Source organism: Misgurnus anguillicaudatus, chromosome 19 (assembly GCF_027580225.2).
Source record: "Misgurnus anguillicaudatus chromosome 19, ASM2758022v2, whole genome shotgun sequence".
Taxonomy (NCBI): Eukaryota; Metazoa; Chordata; class Actinopteri; order Cypriniformes; family Cobitidae; genus Misgurnus; species Misgurnus anguillicaudatus.
Window position 1 is genome coordinate 35,074,758 of NC_073355.2, and position 23,730 is coordinate 35,098,487.

At 38.5% G+C, this 23,730-nt stretch overlaps 1 protein-coding gene across 3 annotated transcripts in view; it reads right to left on the bottom strand.

Annotated features, from left to right (window-relative positions):
- Positions 1 to 23,730, bottom strand: part of LOC129436462 (protein shisa-9) — a 103,210-nt gene that overhangs the window by 53,442 nt on the left and 26,038 nt on the right. Inside the window, exons 1-2 of one of the 3 annotated variants that reach the window (XM_055194623.2) lie at positions 12,887 to 13,407; positions 10,943 to 12,016 (exon numbers count right to left, since the gene is read on the bottom strand). In XM_055194623.2, the coding sequence (XP_055050598.2) occupies positions 10,943 to 11,490 (548 nt within the window). In that variant the 5' untranslated portion in view covers positions 11,491 to 12,016; positions 12,887 to 13,407. Of the gene's footprint in view, positions 1 to 10,942; positions 12,017 to 12,886; positions 13,408 to 23,730 lie in introns of those variants that run through there. The other 2 variants (XM_055194621.2, XM_055194622.2) reach the window with 2 other exon arrangements.

The window sequence follows — 23,730 nt, forward strand, 5'->3', positions numbered from 1 at the left end:
CAAACAGGGATGAATTTAGAAGACACCAAACACTTCCTTGTTTTCCCTATTTAAAGACTGTTACATGAGTAGTTACATGAGTAAGTATGGTGGCACAAAATAAAACTTTTGTTTGCAGCCATAGGAATGAATGGGGCTAGGCTAAATGCTAACACATTCCAGAAGCGCTGTACAAAGATTAAAAGTGCATGCATTGAAAAAAGATAAGTATGTATTAATTCATCTAAGTTGAGGTAAGAACATAGTAAAATATTGTGGTGTTTTCTTTTAAAGAAACCAAAAATACGCAAAATGATTCGTCTTTGGGATCGCGTTGGACCTTTTCTTTTAAGTGCACAAAGGTATTATACATCGTGAGAGAGTCAGAACATGGTGCACAAGCAATATATTCACAGACTATTCTTGTGGGGCTTTTATGGTATTTTGTGTCCCACTGTAAGCTTCTATCCTATGCCAAAAGTTATAAAAATATCTCCATTGGCAGTTGGGTTTGGAACAGCATGCAAGCGAGTAAACAGAATATTATTTTTTGGATGAACTAATCTTTATAATCCATCAAAAAAATAGGCACTTCCACTTTTCCAGTACTGCACCGAATAGCTTTGCATCGAGCCCTCATTCATACATTATCTCGCTGCGTACAGTTTGCTCACTATGTGGGCTATTCAGTCAGTGGCCAACGTAAATGAAATTTTCTGCAAGCAATTTCATCCTAAATCAAGTTAATCAGCTGTTCCAGCAAGCATAGTACGGCCGCACTGCGAATACCAAACGCATCCACAATAGACGTGTGGTTTGTGCCAAGCACTTCAATTTGGGTCAGTTGTTCTCGAGACTAATGTGCTTGTGGAAGAAACACAGGAGTTTTGCTGAGGGCACTTAGGGACCAGGTTAAGTAAACTGAGAGCCAGCCTGATGTGAGATCCATCCATCTACGCACAGGTGCACACACATTTATCAGCCCTTATGAGGATGAATGCTGCATGTTGGTATTTAATCCACATGAAAAAAATGCCTCACTGTTTTTCTGCCCAGATGGCTTAACGGGTACTGGAGTTGCAATTAAGGGAGGAAATGATGAACCAACAACACCTTTGTCAAGTGTAGGTTTAAAACAACATCAATCCTCCACCACTGCATCAACCGGCCCCCACAGAGATAAATTACCTGAACCTCCATTTGGACCTGCACATCCTTCTGTAAAGGTCCTGCATGCTTCAGTAGAGAAGATGAGATGTCTGTTGGATAAGGGTTTGCTGGAGTAGGGTAGGTCTTTGTTATGAAGCAGAATAGTGAAAATACCAACAAGGTCCTAATTGAATTTCTTTCGAAAACCACCTTTACTTTCTTCAGGAGAGAGATACAGGAAGAAAAGAGAAAAACGCTTTTCTTCCAGTCCTTCTTCCTTAACTGTATTGAGATTATTTCATTTGAAATGAAAAATATATCCACTACAGAATTTCTCTTTCACACTCTCTCTCTCATCAACTGTGATCCTCGCCACTGTGTATGGCTTGATTGACAGGTCAGAGATCAAGATAAATATCTCCACAGTCACTATACCCCACGCCCCCTGGTTTCAATCAGGTCGTCTCTTCTTGAGCTCGGCCTTGACAAACCGCCCCCACCCCGCCACCCTGTCATCCCTCTGGAGCAAGAGCGTTCAGGATGAGCGAGCGGCGCTGAGCTTCTGAAATGAGGGATGAGACATAGAGAGAAAGAAAACCACACTCGCTTCTCCCGCGGGGCTTCGGATCTGAGAGGCTCGTTGGAGATACTGATGTCTGCTCCTGTTTTCACTGCTTCGCTTTTTTTATGGTGGATTAACAGAATATAGGGGAACAATAATTCAGGATCAAGGTGAGAGAGGCGAGTGAGAGAGAGAGAGAGTGAGTGAGAGTGAGAGAGGCTAAAGTACTGACTCTGCTGTAACAAATTGTAAATGAGCCATTGATTTCCTATCAGTGTGATTAAGACACAGAGCACGTGCACAAACAAACATCTCACTGTGAAAGCCAACACACCTACTGTATGCCAACACTTTTGCAGCCTAGCACTCCGGAAATTAGCTCTGGCCGGGAGATGTAAAGATATATAGGGCAGGATTTTGGACAAATGAAATTTCATTGTGGATGGGCTACCCAACTATTTACCGACTCTGGGCAAGTGCTGCATCCAACCACAAATACAGCGGGGAAGATAAGTATTTGACACATCAGCATTTTTATCAGTAAGGGGATTTCTAAGTGGGCTATTGACACAAAATCCACCAGATGTAGCCATCAAGCCAAATATTGAATTTATACAAAGAAATCAGAACATTTAAGTATACAAGTTGAGTCATAATAAATAAAATGAAATGACACGAGAATAAGTATTGAACACATGAAGAGAACAAGGTGCAAAATGGCATAGAAAGCCTAAAAATCTGTCAGTATTGAGAGAGAAACCCTGCCCCCTATCAGTACTAATGGATATCAGCTGCTTTAGTCCTAATTGATTGCCTATTAAGGCTTCTCGTTACCCAGGAGGCACACAGGAAAGACTTCATGATGAGTAAAAGCAAAGAGCTCTCTCAAGATCTTTGTAATCTTATCGTTGAAAAGCATTTTGATGTGAATGGTTATGGCATTTCCAGAATGCTGAATGTTCCTGTGAGCACTGTGGGGGCCATTATCTGGAAATGGAAAGAGCATCACATCACCATAAACCGGCCACGATCAGGTGCTCCACGTAAAATCCCTGTCCGAGGAGTCCAAAGAATAATCAGGAGTTTTTCCACAGTGCGTAGAACTTCAGGAAGACCTTGCATGAGCAGGTATTGTTGTTTCAAAGAAAACTATAATCAATGCACTGAACTACCATGGCATCCATACACACTCACCACGCAAGACTCCATTGCTGAACAAAAAGCATGTTGAGGCTCGGTTAAAGTTTGCGAAAGAGCATTTGGAGAAGCCTGTGGATTATTGGGAGATTATAGTATGGTCAGATGAAAGCAAAATTGAACTTTTTGGCAGTCATTCTTCACACCATGTGTGGAGAAGAAATGGCACTGCCCACCACCCCAAGAACACCATACCAACAGTTAAGTTTGGGGGTGGAAGCATCATGGTTTGGGTCATTCCACTCTATTTATTATGACTCAACTTGTATACTTAAATGTTCTGATTTGTTTGTATGAATTCAGTATTTGGCTTGATGGCTACATCTGGTGAAAATTTTCTAAACATTTTGTGTCAATAGCCCAATTAGAAATCACCTTACTGATAATAACGCTGATGTGTCAAATACTTATTTTCCCCGCTGTATCAACTAAAGAAATACATGTTTAAGAATTTTAACATTCACAAAAACTTTCCATGAGAATTGTGAAATACACACTGTGAAAAAATGCCACCGTATTTTTTTTAATGCAAAGTAGTTTACATGTTTCCTGTATGTTTTACACAAGTTTTCTGGCAGTTTGTAACTGTAAAAACTATTTCTCTGCTTCACAAAAATCATTACGTTATCTCATACAAGCGAACCACTGCACTGTTTTTGATCTTTCTTTGTGCGTACGTTTGCTGTATGAAGTTCAAGGATGGCCTCGGGAAGCTGCTAACACCCGTGACCACCAAACATGAATATTTATGAGGTAATAAAACCCATACACAAATGAATAAATTCACTCAGCCAACACTTGCTCTAAATGTAATCACTCCTTTCCAAATGCTACTGATCTCCACTAGCCACATCTAAGACATCATATGTATTAGAAAGGTTGTTAAAAAGACCCTGGTTCATGACAACAAATTAGTAGGGCATCTTTGGCATCTACGGTTTGAAACAGATTGTAAATGAACTGTGTGTGTATGTGTGTGCCAGATTTGCTGTTCATTTGCTATTTTACAAGGGTGGGAAATGAGACGCATTTAAGTGATGTCACACGCTGTGCCTGGGGTGTATTCAATATCGCCCGTGTTACATAAGATTGCAGGATGGCTGTGTCTGTTTGACCATTACACAGTGGGAAACCACAAACATGCTGGCGTGTGGTGGAAGCCGAAATCAGAACATGCGTAAAATCACCACAGGTATTTTACGGCTTTCTAAACTAAAAAAGGGTGAATAAAAATGGAGGAATTTGATTTACAAACCAAACATGTGAAATGTGTCAGGGCTAAAAAACTGTAAAGTTCACTTTAAGGTTATCCAATGTGTAAAGTTTACAGTAAAGTCCATCCAAAAATGAAAAAATGGGAATTCCTTTTCATATAACGAAATTCATTATAAAATGTAAATTACAAATATTATTAAATCATCTGCATGGCAGTATGCCCAGTTGCCTTTTGACATCATTTCTATGCCATCATTTTTTTGCTATTAGCCTTTTGCACCTTGTGATATTTGAGTCAAAACGAAATCTCGGCAGAGCAGTATACCACGCTGAAAGGGAATAATTGCCGTCTAATCCCTCTGTAGCGTAGCATCCATCACTGACATTATTGCTCTTGAGCCGAGGGAGGAAGTGTCCTAGAGGAATTGTGACAATCATGGGTGCAGTGGTCCATTTAGTAGCTCTACAAGGCGGTCACCTTTAGAGTCGTCCGCGTGTAACGTGTGGTTAGGTTACCTCACAGAGGCATTGATAGACGGGTACATGCAACGAAACTGCTAATCTCTGATAGCTACGAGCCCCCGGGCTCCCAGCAGGCCCTCCGAAGCCTCTCAATTCTCAATGAAGCAGAACAAGACATAGAGGATAGATTGTGTGTGCGCTCACGTGTGTTAATGTTTCTCTGTATGATTTGTTATCAGATACCATAACATACATTTGTTAAGGTAAGGCACTTTCTTTATGTAATTTTACTATGATTTTGGCCATTTTTACATTTTACATTGTAAAGGAAAGACATGAATAAACATCAACAGTGAGACTGCCATTGTGTTGCTGTTGGATGATTTTCCCAAATTTCCCAATTTGCAAACCCAGGGATCACCCATACTGATAAAAAAGTCAACCTTACAATGCACTATTTGGATGAAAGCGTCTGCCAAAATGCCTAAATGTAAATAAACCCACTGCAGCCAGTCTATGTATGCACCATCTGAACCCAAGACTAAGAAAAAATGATGAAACAACAATTTTTGCCTAAACCTAACTCGATGTGATGCAAAATTGGCAACCTGCATAAGCATTAAATGAGTACATGAGGGTTTTAGTGTACAATATACAAAACTAAGTTGACATGAAACGATCACGAAAGGTTAAAGAGACATCACTCTCATATTAGCATATGCATGAATTGTTGTTGATGGAAAATTGCGAGCGGGCAAAGTAATTAGCTACAACTCCTCAGGAGCCAGAAACATGTTTTCGGCACAGAGATAAAAAGCAAAATAGAGCGCAGTCCTACTGCTTTCTAAACTTTATATTCAATCTGACAAATTTGCTATGCAGACCACAGCAATTTCTAACTACTACTCTCACCTAACATACCTTGTTGATACAGGACATTAAAAATCCGAACATTTTTGCAGGGTATAAACTGTCCTTGTGACATATGGCACATTTTGACTTCCATATTTTTCCCATCATCCGCACTTCAAGATTAATTTCCTCTTCGTTTCACTGCCAAGCCTGTCAAGAGTTATTCTACATCATTTCATCATATCATCATTTCGCATCTTTTTTTATTATTTCTGTCTAAAAAACAAAGATAAACACCCTGAAATCTTTCACTTGTGTTGAAAGCATCAGATTTCAGAGTATTCGTAAGGTTTGTATGGAAGGACCTGTGAGACTTCTACTGGTGGAGCTTTTCTTATAAATGGACTCTTAAAGGGGACATATCATGAAAATTTGACTTTTTCCATGTTTAAGTGCTATAATTGATTCCCCAGTTCTTGTATCAACCTAGACGTGAAAAAAAACAACCCAGTAACTTAGTGTTGGTAAACCATTCTCTGCAAGCATGTGAAAAAATAGGTCATTGAAATTTGGCTTCCCTTGTGATGTCAGAAGGGGATAAGACCACCCCTTAATCTGTACTATCCAACCACGGCACTGCCATCTAGTGCAGAGATCAGCTAATTTGCATTTTAAAGGACACACCCCAAAACAGCACATTTTTGCTCACACCTACAAATTGGCAATTTTAACATATTATAATAAATTATCTATATGGTATTTTGAGCTAGAACTTCACATACATACTCTAGCTCTAGAGACACCAAATATTTATTTTACATCTTAAAAAAATCTTGAAATGTCCCCTTTAATGGATTTTGTCAACAAACCGGTATTTTTTTAATCAACTGAGGCCAGTTAAGCTCATTATCTTTTTTTATGGAGGTGGCATTTAGCGGCTTTTGGATCTGAGCTCTTCAATTTGTCTCAATGATTCCATGGACAATCATCAGGGAATCATCGGTTTTCTGTAGGGGCATTGTATGACCCATGTCTTTTTGCCACAGGTAGAGCTATATATAGACCAGCAACCTTTGAAACTAGAGAAGATGTGTTGCAGGTTTTCACAGAAAAATAAACCACAATGCCCCTCAATGTTTCGACCCTGTTTGCCGAGATTCATCACCAAGACTATTCAATGTGACTCTGTCTGGAAAGCTGATATTTACCCATCTGCAGTACTGTACATCTCAAAAAACATTTCCTGTAGGATCTTGAAATGAGACTTGTAGGTGACAGTATATTGAGTTATGCAAATCTGATTCTTAAAGTAAACGGTATTTAAAACACAATAAGACGAGAATTAAATATTACAAAAGCCTCAACTAACCGACAAGTTAATATAGAACGTAAACTAACTCTTTCCCCGCCTTTGACGTGTTAAGTCGTCAATTAAGAGAAAATGCTTCCCTGCCAATGACGAGTTTTTCTGGCAATCCGTATTTCCGCTATTATCCACCAGGCGGCACTCTTATCCAACTTATAAACCTGGGAAATATTTTTCTCTTAAAGGGCCATTCCACTTTTTTTGAAAATATGTTCATTTTTCAGCTCCTCTAGAGTTAAACATTTGATTCTTACAGTTTTGAAATCCATTCAGCTGATCTCCGGGTCTGGTGCTAGCACTTTAAGCATAGCTTAGCATAATCCATTGAATCTGATTAGACCATTAGCATAGCGCTAAAAAAGAACAAAAAAGTTTCGATATTTTTCCTATTTGGGGCTTGACTCTTCTGTGGTTGCATCGTGTGCTAGGACCGACAGAGAATTAAGGACTGGGATTTTCTAGGCAGATGTGACTGGGAACTATACTCTCAAACTGGCGTAATAATCAGTGACTTTGCTGATGTAACATGGCTGCAGCAGGCGTAGTGATATTATGCACTGCTCGAAAATAGTCCCCTGCCATTGAAAGTTACCAAAGGGACTATTTTCGGGCAGTGCGTAATATCACTACGCCTGCCGTAGCCATGTTACATCATCAAAGTCCTTGATTATTACGCCAGACTGAGAGTATAGCTCCTAGCCATATTGCCTAGAAAATTGCAACTTTTAATTTTCCGTCGGTCTTAGTACACGATGCAACCACAGAAGAGTCAAGTTTTAAAAAGGAAACATTTCAAAACTCTTTGGATATTTTTAGCACGATGCTAATGGTCTAATCAGATTCAATGGATTATGCTAAGCTATGATAAAAGTGGTACCGCCAGACCCCGAGACCAGCTGAATGGATTCCAAAACGGTAAGAATCAAATTTAACTCTAGGGGAGCTGGAAAATGAGCATATTTAAAAAAAGAATTGGAATGTCCCTTTAAGGCAAACAGTTCAAACTCCGTGTATGTTTTGAGGATCGCTCTGAATTTGACCTCTATCAAAAGTCCTTAAGAAAAATGAAATTATCTCAGCTTTTTGCTCAAAATTTGGTATTCTTTAAGAAACCTACCCATATTTGAGAGGTGATAAAAGAGAAGGTGATAAAAGAAAACAAATACAGTTTCATTTGATATATTGTATGTTTATGTGTTTATTTTTTTATTTTCTGGAAAGCATTAAACTTTTGTGAAAATCATAAAAATGCTGGCTTTGGCAACTTTTTTAAATGCTAGCGGGGAAAGAATAAAATTTGAATTGATGTCCCTGTTAGGGCTGGGCGATAGTATCACAAAAAAACTCCCATATCGTCTGATATTGATAATTATCACAGTAAATAAAACATCTTTATTTCTTTCAAGTTTCCATGTCTAAAATGGACAAAAAAGTTATAAATTCCTAGTCGTCTTCTCAGCATCTCAATGTAAAGTTTTATTTGGATGTTTATGCAATTCAGACATTAAAGAAACATTAGGGAAGTGCTTCAATTATTGCTTTGAAGTTCGTGTAATACAGCAGCACTCAGACTCAACGTGCGGCATTACTCCATAACAACACAAAGACCCTCTCAAACTCCTTGTTTATTTTCTGTAGAGATACTTGGCACGTCCAATCGCGAGACTTGTCAAGAGCATAAAAGTAATGCAAGGAGAAAGCAGCGCGTGTCCACATTCGTACCATCGCTGAGCTTTTGGCCGAAAACAATCGGATGCGTCATTTCACACTGAATTGAATTGATTTCGCACACAAACCACAACCCCACTGTTCAGACAATTTCACATGGTTTTCACATACAGAGAAGGTTATTGCCAAAGGTCAAATTATGTTTACATTATTGAAGCAGGACACCTGAGCGACTTGCTGCCACGCTTGCTGCATTTGTGCGCCCAAACGAAAAGCGTCATTTCGGTTTTAGACATTTCACCAGTCATTAGTCACTGTTCTGACCTGGCTATTTTATAAGGTCATTGCCATAGGATGGCCTGTGTGTGCACACGCGCATTGGGTTCTGTATCGGCCCATGTTTGTGTCGGCTGAATCGGCCTCATTGAATTTCTCAGAGCTGGTCAATAGACTCTCTCGTCGCTGTGCCTCTTTATTTAGTCCCAACACATACTGGACATACAATAGATTTATCTTTGGTATCTCTCCGCACACACGCATGTATAATTCGGCACGTTTGGCACGCATTTCCCCGGCTTCATTAAACTTTCCTTTGATAAATCGTGCTGACTGGCTACACACTTCACCGACTTGCCCTTCCAGAATTGCCTATGTCATTGTGCGCTGACACGCACACACATACACATTCCCTTCGGGGCCATTAGAAACCCAAGTACGTCCTAAACCACAGAAACTTTCCTAAACATATTCATTAATACACCTATGTCGTGCAACTCATAGCCCTGCGTTTGTCTTTGTTTCAACCTAACCCTCATCGGCGCCCAAAATCATCAGACGGCAAATAATCTATCATCCCTTCAATCTCTCACACCCTATCTCGGCCATGGCACGCTTCCAGCCCTTATCAATAGCCCTCATTAAATCATGGTGCTGTGTGTCTGCCACGCCACATTAGGAACGAGAGAAAGAAACTCAAACTGATGTCTCCCTCTTCCCGCCCCGGAGGACGAAGCTGAGCTTCCCTGCCGCCGAGAGAGACCAAAGTGTCAACTTTATTTACATTATGATGGTGTTGAGCCTTTTGAAATAGTTGGTTGTTTTTACACAATGTCACATAGGCATAGTCACATATATAAGTACACACGAGTAAAAAAGTAAGATGCATTTAATTGTCGTTCTTTGTAAGCAACTACAGGTGGTAAAAGATTAAAAAGATTAAAATTAATTTTTAAAATTAAATCTTAAAAAACGGTTCTCCAAAGGAGAACAAAGAACCCCTTTCGTGTCAAAAACCATGTATAGGAGATAAAGTGTTTACATTTGGGCATTTAGCTGGATCAGATCTGGGGCACTATTCACTTCCATAGTATTAATCTTGAAAGTGCCCCAGATCTGCTTGGTTACAAACATTTTTCAAAATATTTTCCTTGTACTCAGCAGAACAAAGAATACAGACTTGAGCAGTGTTGGGGAAAGTTACTTTTAAAAGTAATGCATTACAATATTAAGTTACTCCCCAAAAAAGTAACAAATTGCGTAACTTAGTTACTTTTCATGGAAAGTAATGCTAATATTAATTTTAAGTTACTTTTGCGTTACCTTTTGCATTACGTTTGCGTTACGTTTGCGTTACGTTTGCGTTACGTTTGCGTTACTTTTGCGTTACTTTTGCGTTACTTTTTCTTACTTTGCAGGTGTTTTTATGACTGAGAAGTTCTGCATTCAGAAATTGCATTTTCCATCGCAAAAAATGTCAAGCTCTGGTCTGCCATCTCCATTTCTGACTGAAACTGTTCACGCATAGAGTGTGTAATTCTACTAATTTAATACGTTCAGTTTAATGCAGTACATTGTTTTTTATATCTAATTAAATAAAATGAAAAGTAACTTGCATTACTTTTCAAAAAAAGTAACTCCAATATTAATGTATTAATGTTACATTTATAAAGTAATGCGTTACTTTACTTGTTACTTCAGAAAAGTAAAATTGTTACATTATGCATGTTACTTGTAATGTGTTACCCCCAACACTGGACTTGAGGGTAATTTTCATTTTTCAGTGAACTATCCCTTTAAATAAATAAAAAGAGAACAAATGGGGACTTTTGCTTTAAGTGGACCGCTTAGAAACTTTAGTGATGTGTCTCCTCTTTCAGTTTAAGAAATCTTTGTTGAGATCTCAACAATGTCGCACGTTATTCCCAGACAGCAGTCGACTCTGGGCTGGTCCCAACCGGATCTGCGCCTAGTCGTCTGCTGTCTGGGTTGTTATCAAAATGAAGTCTGGATCAAATCCAATGTCTCAACAAATTTGCCCAAGACCAAATTGTATGATATCTGGTATATGGTATCCACATATCCTTCAACAAACGTCTTCCAATTGCATTTTTCTCTTAATCTCAGAAGAAACATTTTGGACAAACATATCTCAGTAAGTCTCTTGCTACGAAAGAGCAAGAGGCCAATAATCAGGGCAATAAAATATTCCTCACCTAGAGCTGGTCATGTCTGTTTGCCCTCCTTGACTTTTCTCCAGACCCAATTTGGTGAAGATCCCGACCAGAACCATGATGGCCACCACTCCACAGATGATATACACAATCATGTGAGTGCGATCTCGATCCGGTTCCTCCTGAACATCCGTAACCGGAGCTGCCGGCTTGCCCGTGTTGGCCCACACGGGTGTGTCGTAGTTCGAGCAGGATGTCTGGTCCAGACTGTGAACCTTAAACTGGCAGCAGAACCTATAGTAGCAGGAACCACAGCAGAACAGGTAGATTCCCGCGTTGCAGTTAAACGGGGGATCCCATTGACCCATCACATCGTAATAACCCCAACAACGGCTCCCGGAAGACGGCAATTGGTCATCTGCCTCTGACACGGGGGTTGCGAGCGTGACCTCCGGGGCGCCGGATGGAGCAACCGTCCGATTGGTCGATTGCGCGCCTGCGTTGGCGCCGTTGGATTTCTGGCTGTGAGAAACGCCGCTGAACAAGAGAAGAGCAGTCAAGAGATTTAAAACCAAGAGTGGAGTTGCCATTATCAGTTTTTGGTAATCCCACAATGTGTATCCCAGAATGCAACAGTGCAGTGAAGTTTAGTTCATATAACGAAAGCTTTTTTCCAAGTTTAACGCTGACCGGACGAGACCGAAAAGCTGATACAGGGAACGCAGTCTTCGCAAGGGAAACGAAACAAGGTTGAGAAAGCTTTCCACGCCAGTTCAGCGCACCGTACGCTCGCCGCTGTCATCACTATAGAGTGTCCCAGAACAAGATTCCTCCTCGTTGGACACTTTCCAAATTCAAGTGTGGCCCAAGAAATATCCAGCAAACAGACTCGGATGGTAAGAATCCAATTCAAAACCTAAACAAGTTAGAATAGAGCCGTATCCATGATCTCTGTCGGACCAAATGTTGCGTAATGCCGGTGAGGAAGAGATCCCTCACAATACAGTTCAGAGATATTCCACAAGTCATTCTCAGCGTCGGACACGCAGAAAAATATCAGTCCTACAGTTTTCGTTAAACCAATCAAGATGTCTTCCTTCAGCTCGTTTCTGTACCCTGCAACAAAACAAACATACGGTTTTATTCTTCATGCATTTTTGTTTTGTCTTTCTAAAATGAATAAAAATGGTCACACTTTATAATACAGTAGTCACATGTTTCCTCTTTTTTATATCTCCAACTATCAGGGTCAGATCGAACATCATGAACTCTACTCTAAACATTCGGCTGTATCTCTGTCTGGCACTTTTGATCATGTATTCTCTCTCATTCACAAGCTGCTTCTCTCGGTCCTTACAAGACGAAATCTCTGTACCATCTCATGTTTCTCCAGAAAACAGTGACGTTGAATGGAGACTTGTACTCTGATGTTTCTTCACATGAAGAGATTTCAACAATGTCACAAAATGTGTATCTGATTCCTTTAAACCAGCTGATCTGACCTATCAAATGATACCGAACATCTCACCAGTTTTTTTTAGAAACAAAGTTGATACTTAAATGAAACGAATACTCTAAATACGTTTCTTGCGCAACTCTTAAGTAATACAATTTTGCTCTGGGTCCATTTTGCTTGGGGCCTTTGTATTTTTTGTCATTTTGCTGCTGTTCCCACTCTTTCCCCTTTGTTGTCCTACCACACACACACCGAGTCTAAGCATTACTGCCCGTGTTTCTTTACTTTGAAACAAGGCACCATAAAAATCACTCGCACGCACTTTAAAAGGCACAACGCCACACCTAACCCAGCTCCCAAAAGCCTGCAAAGCACCTGATCTGATCTGTCTCTTTCTCTCTATCCCTCTCTTTCTCCATGTGGATACTGCAGAAGCAGCGTGCAGACATAGTGTACTGTACACACGTCTCCGTATGCAACAGATCAGCTTCCTAAAAGATGAAGTGTAGAATCTGAATCCATCAGCTTACCCATACGCTGTTTATGAAAACAGGCATACTGTATATTGATATATGTATAGGATTGTTATAGATATATCTCTATATGTATGTGTTTTCACTGGAGGCTCTGGAGAAGTTCTCCTCAAAAAAACAAAAAAAAGATAGGAACAAGTGATAGTGGATGAGTGAGGAAACCAACAGATGAAAGGTCATATTTATTCTCCGCTTTCATTCTCTGTTCCGAAGCATTGTCCGATTACCAGTCCGCCAAGATTCCGTGTTCCAGGGATGCTGCATTCCCGTGTGGAGTCAGGAAAGAATGATAGTGGCTCACACACACGCTCTCTCTCTCTCTCTCTCCCTCTCTCCCAGTCTCGTGAGCGAATGAGCGTATCTCGACTCCCCCCACCTCTTTTTTCTCTCTCTCTCCTGTCACTGACACCTTTTCCTCTTTTGTCCCATGTTTTTATTCAAAAATATTCCTCTTTTTATTCCTTTTTTATGTTCTCCTTCCTGTTCTAGTTTATTTTTATGCATCTCTCTTTTTTCCTGTTTCCCATCTGTTTCCTTTATTCCCTCTGTTTACCTGCTCTCACCGTCTCCACAACCTGTCATCCGTTTTCTGCCTCAATTATCCATTGCGTCTCTCTCTCTCTCTCTCTCTCTCTCTCTCTCTCTCTCTCTCTCTCTCTCTCTCTCTCTCTCATACTGAAAATAAAATCCTGTGGTTCAACAGATGACTGCAGTAGCGTTCACTGAGACAGCAGGACACAGATCTGTGTGTGTGGTTTGTGTACGGAGCTCTTTTAGGGGTTTGGCTGAGATGATGGGCAGAACGCAGCAGGGGATTAAAGGAACGAGGAATCGTGGAGAGATGCAAGAGTGAAAGAAAGAATATGAACTGAGGAAAGAGATCATTTTAGGGTTGAAGGATAAATGGGTCTTCTTTAGTCATAGCAAAACAAACCTGACTGTTGGTGTTGTTGTACTGAGTAAATGTCATATTTTATGTCAAAATCAAAAGAAAAAAAATGATTTCATGTTTAAGCAAGGTACATGGTTTATTAGCATGCGTGTTGTGTAGGATTTGAATCTATGACCTTGGTGTTGCTGCTAGTGTGTGACATTATGCATTGTGACAAAATCTCATTATTGTTTATGTAATTCAGTAAAAACATTTGTCAGGACACTTTCCACAAGCACTGCTGTCATGTATACACATAACTTTGACCCTGCGTGTGAAAAAACAGCTGAAGTCTTTTGTTTTGTGATTTGCTGTTTTATACATAAAATCATCCATAACATAATATAAAGAACATTCAGTAGGAAAAAATATTTTGGAAGTATTGTGATAAACGACTAAGAAAATATTTTGATAAATGATGGTAAGCACACAGTTGACGGTACCCATTAAAATCCATCATATTTTTTTATTCCTACTATGGAAGTCTATGGTCACTTACTGCTGTGTGTTTACCATCATTTCTCAAAATATCTTCTTTTGTGTTCATCAGAAAAAAGAAATTCATAAAGGTTTAGTACAACATAAGGATGAGGAAATGATGACAGAATTTTCATTTTAAAGTGAACTATCCCTTTAACTCTTTTTCTCCGCCAGCGTTTTTTTTAAAAAGTTACCAGCCAGCGGCAGCGTTTTTCATGATTTTCACAAAAGTTTAATGCCTTCCAGAAAATGTTCTTCTTCAAATATGTAAACATACAATATACCAAATGAAAGAACAGACTGCTTTCAAACAAAAAAAACTGTTTCATCCTACCTTCAGTAGTTCTTTTGTAATCAGCTTTTGAATATGGGTAGGTTTCTGCAAAAACACCACATTTTGCCACCTAGTGGATAATAGCGGTATTGCGGAAAGACGTAAATACTCGTCATTGGCGGGGAAGCGTTTTCTCTTGATTGACGAGATATCTCGAGATATCTCGTCAATGGTGGGGAAAGAGTTAATTTTCCATCATTCTAAGTACACGATGTAATTATATTTGTGATGGACGTGAACTCGACTGCTTTACTCTTATTCGTTGTCGCCCCCGAAAGTCGCTCGTCATTTGCATGAATTTGAACTGTTCATAACTTACGCCCCATTTAGACCGCCAGCGACTAGCGGTAGCAGAGAGATGCAATCTCATAACGTAATCTGACTCTCGTCAGTTACTTGAGTGGACGATACTCATTTGTTTATTACAACCAGATTTAGAAACGCCTTATTGAAATAGACGGGAGACACACAGCAAAAAAGTCGATTGTGGTCTGAACGAGGCTAGGGTGACTGTACGTGCCATTTTCCCTGGACGCGTCGGATGCGTCTTTTTTTCGAAAGTCATATTTGTCAATACATCATCGAGGTTTATGGCACGTATGGTCACCCTAAACAAGGCGTTAGTTGGGTAGCTGGAAACGGCAAAGGTCACTAGGGGTGTGCAAAAAAATCGATTCACATTTGAATCACGATTCAAGCTTTGCCGATTCAGAATCGATTCATAGAATTCCAAAATTCGATTCATAATTTTTTTTTGTAATGCCGTGTTACTATTGTCCTGAAATGAGTTTATCTCAGTATTCCCATAGATGGCGCTGCGTCGTATTCACACTGACGCCCGCACACACTTGTCACAGTCTTTCCCACACATTGCTGCTGCAGCGCTGCCCAGTTATATTAACAAGTGCCCAAGTATATCTGGCATCAAATTTTGTCTTTTTTGTTTTTCCGTGATGATGACACTCTTTAATAATGACATTTTGTGTGCGACATGATGAGTTCGGTATGCGTTCACGTGCTCTTTGTTTCTCAATGAATTGGGATGCGACGTGAACAAGCTCGTGTCACATTATATCCTTCATGTTTCTGAACTTGAGCGGAGTTTTAACATTAGAGAACTTGACGGAGCACCCGCGGCCCGTATGGTTCCGGGTTTGTATTTGAAATGGTCAGTCGGGTCCGGGTCAGTCATAGTTAAATTACTTCGGGTCCAAAGTCTGATTAATATTATGTATAAAACCTGAGTCAATCGGAGAATGACAGTGAGCGCTACCGCGCTAAAGCTCGCATGCAGTTTCAGCATGCCGACGGTTTCTATGGCGATAAAACTGGCTCTTTTCTATTATTATTAATAAACCATATCTTTTCCAAAATCTATTGCACTGAACGAGCAAAGCTCAAGCTGACTCAAGATTTACAAAAACGCAAAGCTGTAATGTAAAGTCCCCTGTCAGTGGGACAGCAAGTAGACTTTTGAATCTGAAATAATGAGTGGATTAAAGAGAGACACTTTTCCTGCTTCTGCTCTATCTAATAGAAATAATAACCATTATAACACCAGTCACATTTCTAATCTATAGACCTGCACTGTCTATCATTAATATACTATATTATTGTATTTAATAGAGTTTGATTAAAGGGGTCATCTAATTGCTTCATAACAGTTTTTATTTTTCCATAAAGACAAAGTAATATCAAACTACATTTAATTTGTTGTGTTTCTTTTTTTATTGTATATCTTCTACAATCAGTCACATAGGAAAAAGTTGACTACGTTTACATACTGTGAATCGTTTTTTTAAATCGAAAATCGTTTTTGAATCGAATCTTGAGCCAAAAAATCCGAATCGGAACGAATCGTGAAATTTTTTGAATCGTGCACCCCTAAAGGTCACTGTCGCACGTGTTGCCGAAAATCTCCAAGCATGATAATGAATGAGATTGCGTTGCTCCGCCGTCACTAGTCGCTAATATATGCATAATTACATGCAACTAAGCTTAAACCAAACCCCAATCCTAGGGATGGGCGATAATTTGCATGTGATTGTCATTGCGCATCTCGTCAGTGAAGCTGGTTCCTTGATTAGTAGTAAATCACCATCAGCTGCTATTCAGATGGAGCGGCATTTACTACACAAAGCCGTAGTTCCCTGACAATCGGGGCAATTTCGGATTAATTATCGCGGACGTATCGCCTGCGATATATGTATGCGATGTGGCCCGGCTTGTCGGTGAACTGCGGCTTTGTGTAGTGGGTGCCGCTCCATCTGAATAGCTGGTGATGGCGTACTATTCATTTAAACTTTTTACTTAACTTATTTTAATGAGTTTACGTAACGTAAATCATATGTTGTTTATAGTTTATAGTAATTACATGTATATAACTCTGTAATTGAATGTATATTCACACTGTAACAAAATAAGTGCAACCAAAAATCTTTTTAAATAGGTTTCATTTCCTGTGCACAATGTATCATTTATTTTCTTTTGGAGTGAAATGACCTAGTTCTTGGCAGTTTTCGTGAGATTCCTACATTAAGGGGGACCCAGTATAATACAGCAGAGAAAATAAAATAAATGAGGGCAAATAAAGAACAAGAGGAAGAGAGACAGCATCATTTGCATATATGATAATGTTCCTGTTGAGTGTTTTGGTTGTCTGCGCGTCTGCAAGCTCAAGAGTGCTGTTAAATATTTCTGACTTAATGAAATGGTCTGAGCTTACGTCACTCGTTTAAAAAAACAGGCCACAGCCACACGCAATCTTTGTTTCTGTATCTCCCTCCTATCTTACAGTATATACCAAAGCTTTTAGGTCTTTATTTGCAGGTTTGTGAATTATTGCTCCTGTGCGGCTCTCGGTACCACAGGAATGAAACGGATGATTCCCGAGGTCTCGTGGGAGAAATAGGGGGCAATGAGCGCTCATTCCGGAGGAAACTTGTCTTTAATCATTTCCTATTCGCTGTCTCTCTTTCTCGCCCTCTTTGACCTGATCGAGCCATTTCTCTTTTAGATGGGTGAAAGTGTCTTTGGTTAAATCCTGAGCTCAGTTGTGTCCATATGCTGTGTTATCCAAGACGTGCAGGTCTGTGATTTTGTAAGCAAGGAAAATGAAGGGATTTGCTAACTTCATGCCATGAGGATTACAGTGATTTAACATGTTGTTGTTTAATGTGGCCGCTGATTGGCTTATTGTTTTATGTACACTCAGGGTACCTCATGGAAAAAAAGGCACATGAAAGCAAGTGATTGATAAAAAAAAGTTCACTTTTTGGTTGAACTATGTCTAAAAGACAGAAACCAAGTGATGTGCGGTGCTCATATGAACTACTTTACATCAACCTATATTAACACATCTATTGAAAGTCTTGTTCTCACTATCTTGCCATGTTTTGTGCTTTTTATCTTTTCACTTCCAACATCTTTCTCTCTTTCTTTCTCTCTCTCCCTGTTTCTCCACCGGACCCATCAGTCAGTATAAATTACTTTTGACTCAAGGTCTATAGGGCATAAAAAGAGAGAGAGGGGGACACATAGTGCTTATTAAAATGATTAAAAAGAAAACTGTAGTAAATTGTAGTAGTATAGGCTACTGTGGTACTCTGTACAGTTGTATTTCTTACACGTTCTTATTGTTTTCTACAATAGTCTTAAATGAGGAGCTCAGATGCAAAAGCCACTAAAACCATCTCCACCAAAATGAGATTTAATGATATTAACTGAATGTTATCATTACATATTAAATATTAAGTAAATACTTTCGGTCAAAATCTGTTAAATCTCAGCCTCAGGTCATTCAGAAATACCTTAAGAGTCTGATTTAGAAGAAATACTCATTTACAAGACAACGCCAGATGCACTTAGAGAGTTTTACATCTGAGCCCTACAAATAATGAATTGCTAAACTTTAAAGAGCACCTATTGTCCGATTCACATTTTTACATTTCTTTTGGTGTGTAAGTGTGTTTTAGTACATGTTAACGATATGCAAAAGGTACAAACCCCAAAGTAAATGATGACACAAGTAATCGTCTCCAAAGTAAAAATCTTTTTATGGACTACAACAAACACACGGATTGTAGGCAATAGTTTACTTTCTGGAATTGTTGATGTAGACAAGACCGACATTATCATAATTCCTCCCGCGTTGTCTTACAGCCTGCAAGTTAACTCCTGTTAGCAACTGAATCTTTTAAACATGGTTAAGAGTTTCCAGCTGACGTCAGAGGTATTCAGGCCAATCACAACATACAGATTAGCCAACCGGGGACACAGAGCTTTTTAAATCCGTGCGTTTTAGGAAGAGAGTGAAATCTGGAGCTACAAAAATGTACGGTATGTGGAAAATAATGTGTTTTTTTAACCATAAACCACGTAAACACATTGTATTATACCAAATACACAAAATAACGTTGTTTTTTAGCAACGAAATAGGTGCTCTTTAATAAATACTAGGGCTGTGTATCGACAAGAATCTCACAATACGATATGCACCGCATTACACTGTTTGCAGCACATTGCAATATGTGACGCTGGGGCGGTATATTGGAATACTTCCTATTTTAGGAATATAATACACTGTCAGGAAAAAAAGGTACAAAGTTGTTCCTTTTTCTGTCGCTGGGGTGGTACCCTAAAAGGTACCTTTTCGCACCTTTATGGGTATACAACACATTAAAATGTTGTACCTTATGGGGTACAATATTATACCCTAAGGACCAATTGTGTACCTTAAGGAACAATTTTGTACCAGTTCAATTTTAGGGGTACAAAACAGTTAACTGTACCTTTGAAGGTACAGAATCGATCCTTAAGAAACAGAAATGTACCTCAAAAGGTCGAGAAAAGGGCTACTGTAGCTGTACACACGAAGACGCAAAGGTGTCTGTTTGGATGAAACAGCGATTCAATAAAAAGCTAAATGCATCTCCGTGTGGACAGGCTATAAGTACAGAGATAAGAAGAATGCTATCTAGTGGTCGGGACGTAAACTCCAAACAAAACAAAGGCCATGAATCTTGTATGATATTTATTTATTTTTAATATCGATATTGCTTCCTTTTTTTTGATACAGCAGAAATATCACGATACTCACATGTATCTGTATTTTCTTACACTCCTAATAAATACTGTATATTTTAACATTTACTTTGGTAAGGTTCATAAACACTATAGTATCTAGGGATTTTATTAATTTATAAATCTAAAGTATACTACTACAGTATGTTTTCTGTGTGAAGGAAAAAAAATGTAGTAAATAGTGCCAAAAGAGAAAAGCAGATCATGAATGAAACAGTCTCTACAGAGTCTATGTGCAGTCAGGTAATGTAAATAAAGGGATTTACATCCACTTTACATACAAAAACAATATAATTATTGTATTGGAGTAATCTGTGTTATTATTATGTTACCTTATCATCACACAAACATGTTTACTTATCTAAAAGGGGACACACACTACACTTTTATTGTTGTTATATAAATCTACACAATACACTGTAACCCTAAATGAAGCTATAGTGAGAACTTCTCCGTATCATAATTTAATAAATACTATACCCAATACCCCTCAACTTAAATCTTTACACAAATCTTTCTGATCTGTGGCTGATTTAATATACTTTTAAGTAACAGTCATGACATCAAACTCAACAAGTCGATTTATAACATTTATGATGAATATTTGTGAGTTATTGACCGGCAATATACAGTACAACCTATTGATTTCTTCCTCAGATTCGGATCTTGTTACCTTTTCATTTAAGTCTGAAAAAGGTGAGCTAGATAAAGTCTATAATTTTATGATGTATACATATATCTTGTTTTCTGTATGTTTGCAATAACAACACAATTTCACAGGAATTCATAACTATTTTTTGTAAGGTGGCTAATTTGTGAAGTTGTATGATTTGCTTTTGCCCCATTGATTTGGTTATACTGTAGGGGTGGTACTTGTTTTTTCGAATGATATTATATTTTCTATGATTCACGTTGTACAAATGTATAAAATATAGTTATGAATTCCTGTGGCATAATGCTGCCATTACCCATGTGGCAAAATGCTGATGTGTAATTGAGGTAAACTTATTTCCTATTCAATATCTTTTTTTCCTCTTTAATGTCACATTTACTTTTAAAACTTGTTGTCTTGAAAAATTGTAACTCTGTATAAGTGCCCATCCACACCATGCATCACATTCACTTTTCCATTTATTTCTCTCTATGCATTTTTTTCTGCATCTATTTCCTGTTTTCCTCCATCAGAAAGTCTTCACAGTTTGTTTATTTTGATTTGTGTGCCTGTGTTTCTATGACACATAATCCCTCTTGTTTGTTTTTTTCCCAAATACATCTGTACAGATCCCCTGGCAGAGAGTGAGTGCATAAGATGGATAGATGGGTGGAGAGAGAGAGAGAGAGAGAGAGAGAGAGAGAGAATTTGCCTTCACAATCAAACCCCTCCCTCTACTTCTCACCCTTGCCTTCAAAAAAGCTCATCTTTCTCTCCTGATCCCTCCATTTCCATCAACTCAAGTCCCCAATCACTTTATACCTCCATTCCTCATCATTCTTTCTGCAGTACTCTACCTATTTCTCTCTCTCTCTCTCTCTCTCTCTCTCTCTCTCTCTCTCTCTCTCTCTCTCTCTCTCGCCTGAAGACTCTCTTTGAGAGCACAGAGGACACTAAGAGACATTTGTGGGAACGTTCGTTTGCTCTCTTTGATCAGTCCAATAATTTATTAAGACCATTCAAATATTTATCTACAGACTAAGTCATTACCAAACTAGTAAATTCAGCTTTTTTAAGAATTGAGGCATCCAGCGGTGTGAATACTTATTCAATTAGACTCCTTGTTTTTAGTATTTATGTTTTAATTGGTGTTTAATTGGTTAATGCTGTTGGAAATATTGTGTTTCTGGTTAAAACAAAGAGTTTTCGTATCTGTGACATTTACATTTATGCATTTGTCAATGCTTTTATTCAAAGTGAATTGCAAGGTGTACATTTCTTAATCAGCATGTGTGTTCCCATGACCTTTTGTGCTTCTAATGCAATGCTCTACCACACGAGCAAGATTCATGTCTGTCACCCTGCAGGCGTCCCATTCCAGAATGTTTAAAATTCAAAAACATATTTCTCATTTGGTTTTTTTTAAGTAATTTTGCAAAAACAAAAGCATTTTTTGTTACTTTTTTGCACTCACATTACACATATTACGGCAAATTATTTAAATCATTCCCCGCCAGCCTTTTTTTTCACAAGTTGCCCGGCAGCATTTTTTTGTGATTGTCACAAAAGTTTCACAAAATGCCTTCCAGGAAAATGTTTTTCTAAAAATATATAAACATACAAATATATCAAATGAAAGAACAGACCCTCTGTTTTTAAACAAACAATCAAACAAAACAGAAAAAAACGTTTCATCCTATCTATATTTTTTCTCTGCTTATAAACTCTTAAATATGGGTATTTTTCTAATAATTAAAAAAAATGAGCAAAAAGCTGAATTAATTACATTTTTGTGAAGGAATTTTGTTAGAGATCACTTCAGAACGATTATCAAAACATACACAGAGTTTAAAAATAGTAATAATTTTTTTAAAAATTGGGTGTAAGTGCGCCATAATCGCGGTATTACAGATTAACATAAAAACTCATCAGGAACACGTTTTTGCATGCAAATGTTTTCTCTTAATTGACGAGATAATTCGTCAATGGCGGGGAAAGAGTTAAATAACTTTGATAGAACAAAAAGAACTTTGTTTTTTATGCCATTTCTGCATGCGATTAAAAACCGAGTGCGTTGTGTTAAGACGTCAACACTGCTGACAGCATTACATTCTACCTGTCCAATGCCTATATTGATGTGTATGCCATTCATTTTTGATGGTTTCCTCTTTAAAAAATACATTTCTTGTCCTCAAACTGACCTGACTGTGAGCCTTCTAGCTTGAATCCTGACTCTTTGAAGAAAGAGGAAATTTTGGAAATGTCACGGTTGTGTTTAAGGCATTTTACTCCTGAATGCTTCCAAAATTTTAGGCAATGTGAAATGGGGTTCGCTGGAAAATTGTCTTTAAAAACAAAAAAACATGAAATTATAACTGACTCTTTTTATTTATAATATAACATACTTCAATTACCGTTTTACACAGACGTTTTGAAATAAACAGCCTGTTTTACTTTTAAAGCAACACTATGTAGTTTCCATGTAAAAATGACTTACAGCTCCCCCATGTGGTTGAAAATCGCAACAGTGCCTGGTATCAGACACTCTTCTGCAGGCAGGGGGAGGGGCGGGGCGGGGCTGTGTTTCCTACCCTCCACCACCACTTTCAGAGTGTGCTTGTAGCAGCTAGGAGGCTGCTCAGGTTGCAGCAACAGTACAATTTGTCCAGTTAAAAGTTGTTCTATCACTGAAATCATTTTAGAGACATTATTTAAAGGTAAAAAAACTACATAGTGTTGCTTTAAGAGTCAGATAGACAGAGTGAAAAACACTCATGGTCACATTAAACCTTGACTAACATTATACGGGAATGATACAAAAAATAACACAAAGAGAAAGTATCACAGTTACCTCATTCTAAAAATTCACTCTCACACAGGACTAAAATTACACTTTTCAGACAGACATCACAAAGGTAGAGAAAGAGAGATAGATGGCATATGAGGAAAGAGAGAAAGAGAAGCAAAGAGAGAGGACAGGGAAAGAAAGAGGGTTTAACTCATGGTGAGAGAGATTATGTCAGCAGGAAATGTAAAATCCTAAATGATATTCCTGTATCCTTAAAGCTGGAATAGTGATATCCAAAGAGACAGTGACCTAGAAACATGAAGACCAGAAGAGATAACATTCAGTTGCAATAAAAGGCAATGGTCCTGATATAAATATAGAGATAGAAAGAGAAAAAAGATACAGATTCTACAACATTTACATAAAAAACACGAAACATCCTACATAGCGCAGTAATTTTTGTAAAAAAAAATTAAATATTTAAAGGTGCACTGTGTAAATTTTAGCGGCATCTAGTGGTGAGGTTGCGAACTGCAACCAATGGCTCAGTCCACTGCTCACCCCTCGCTTTTGA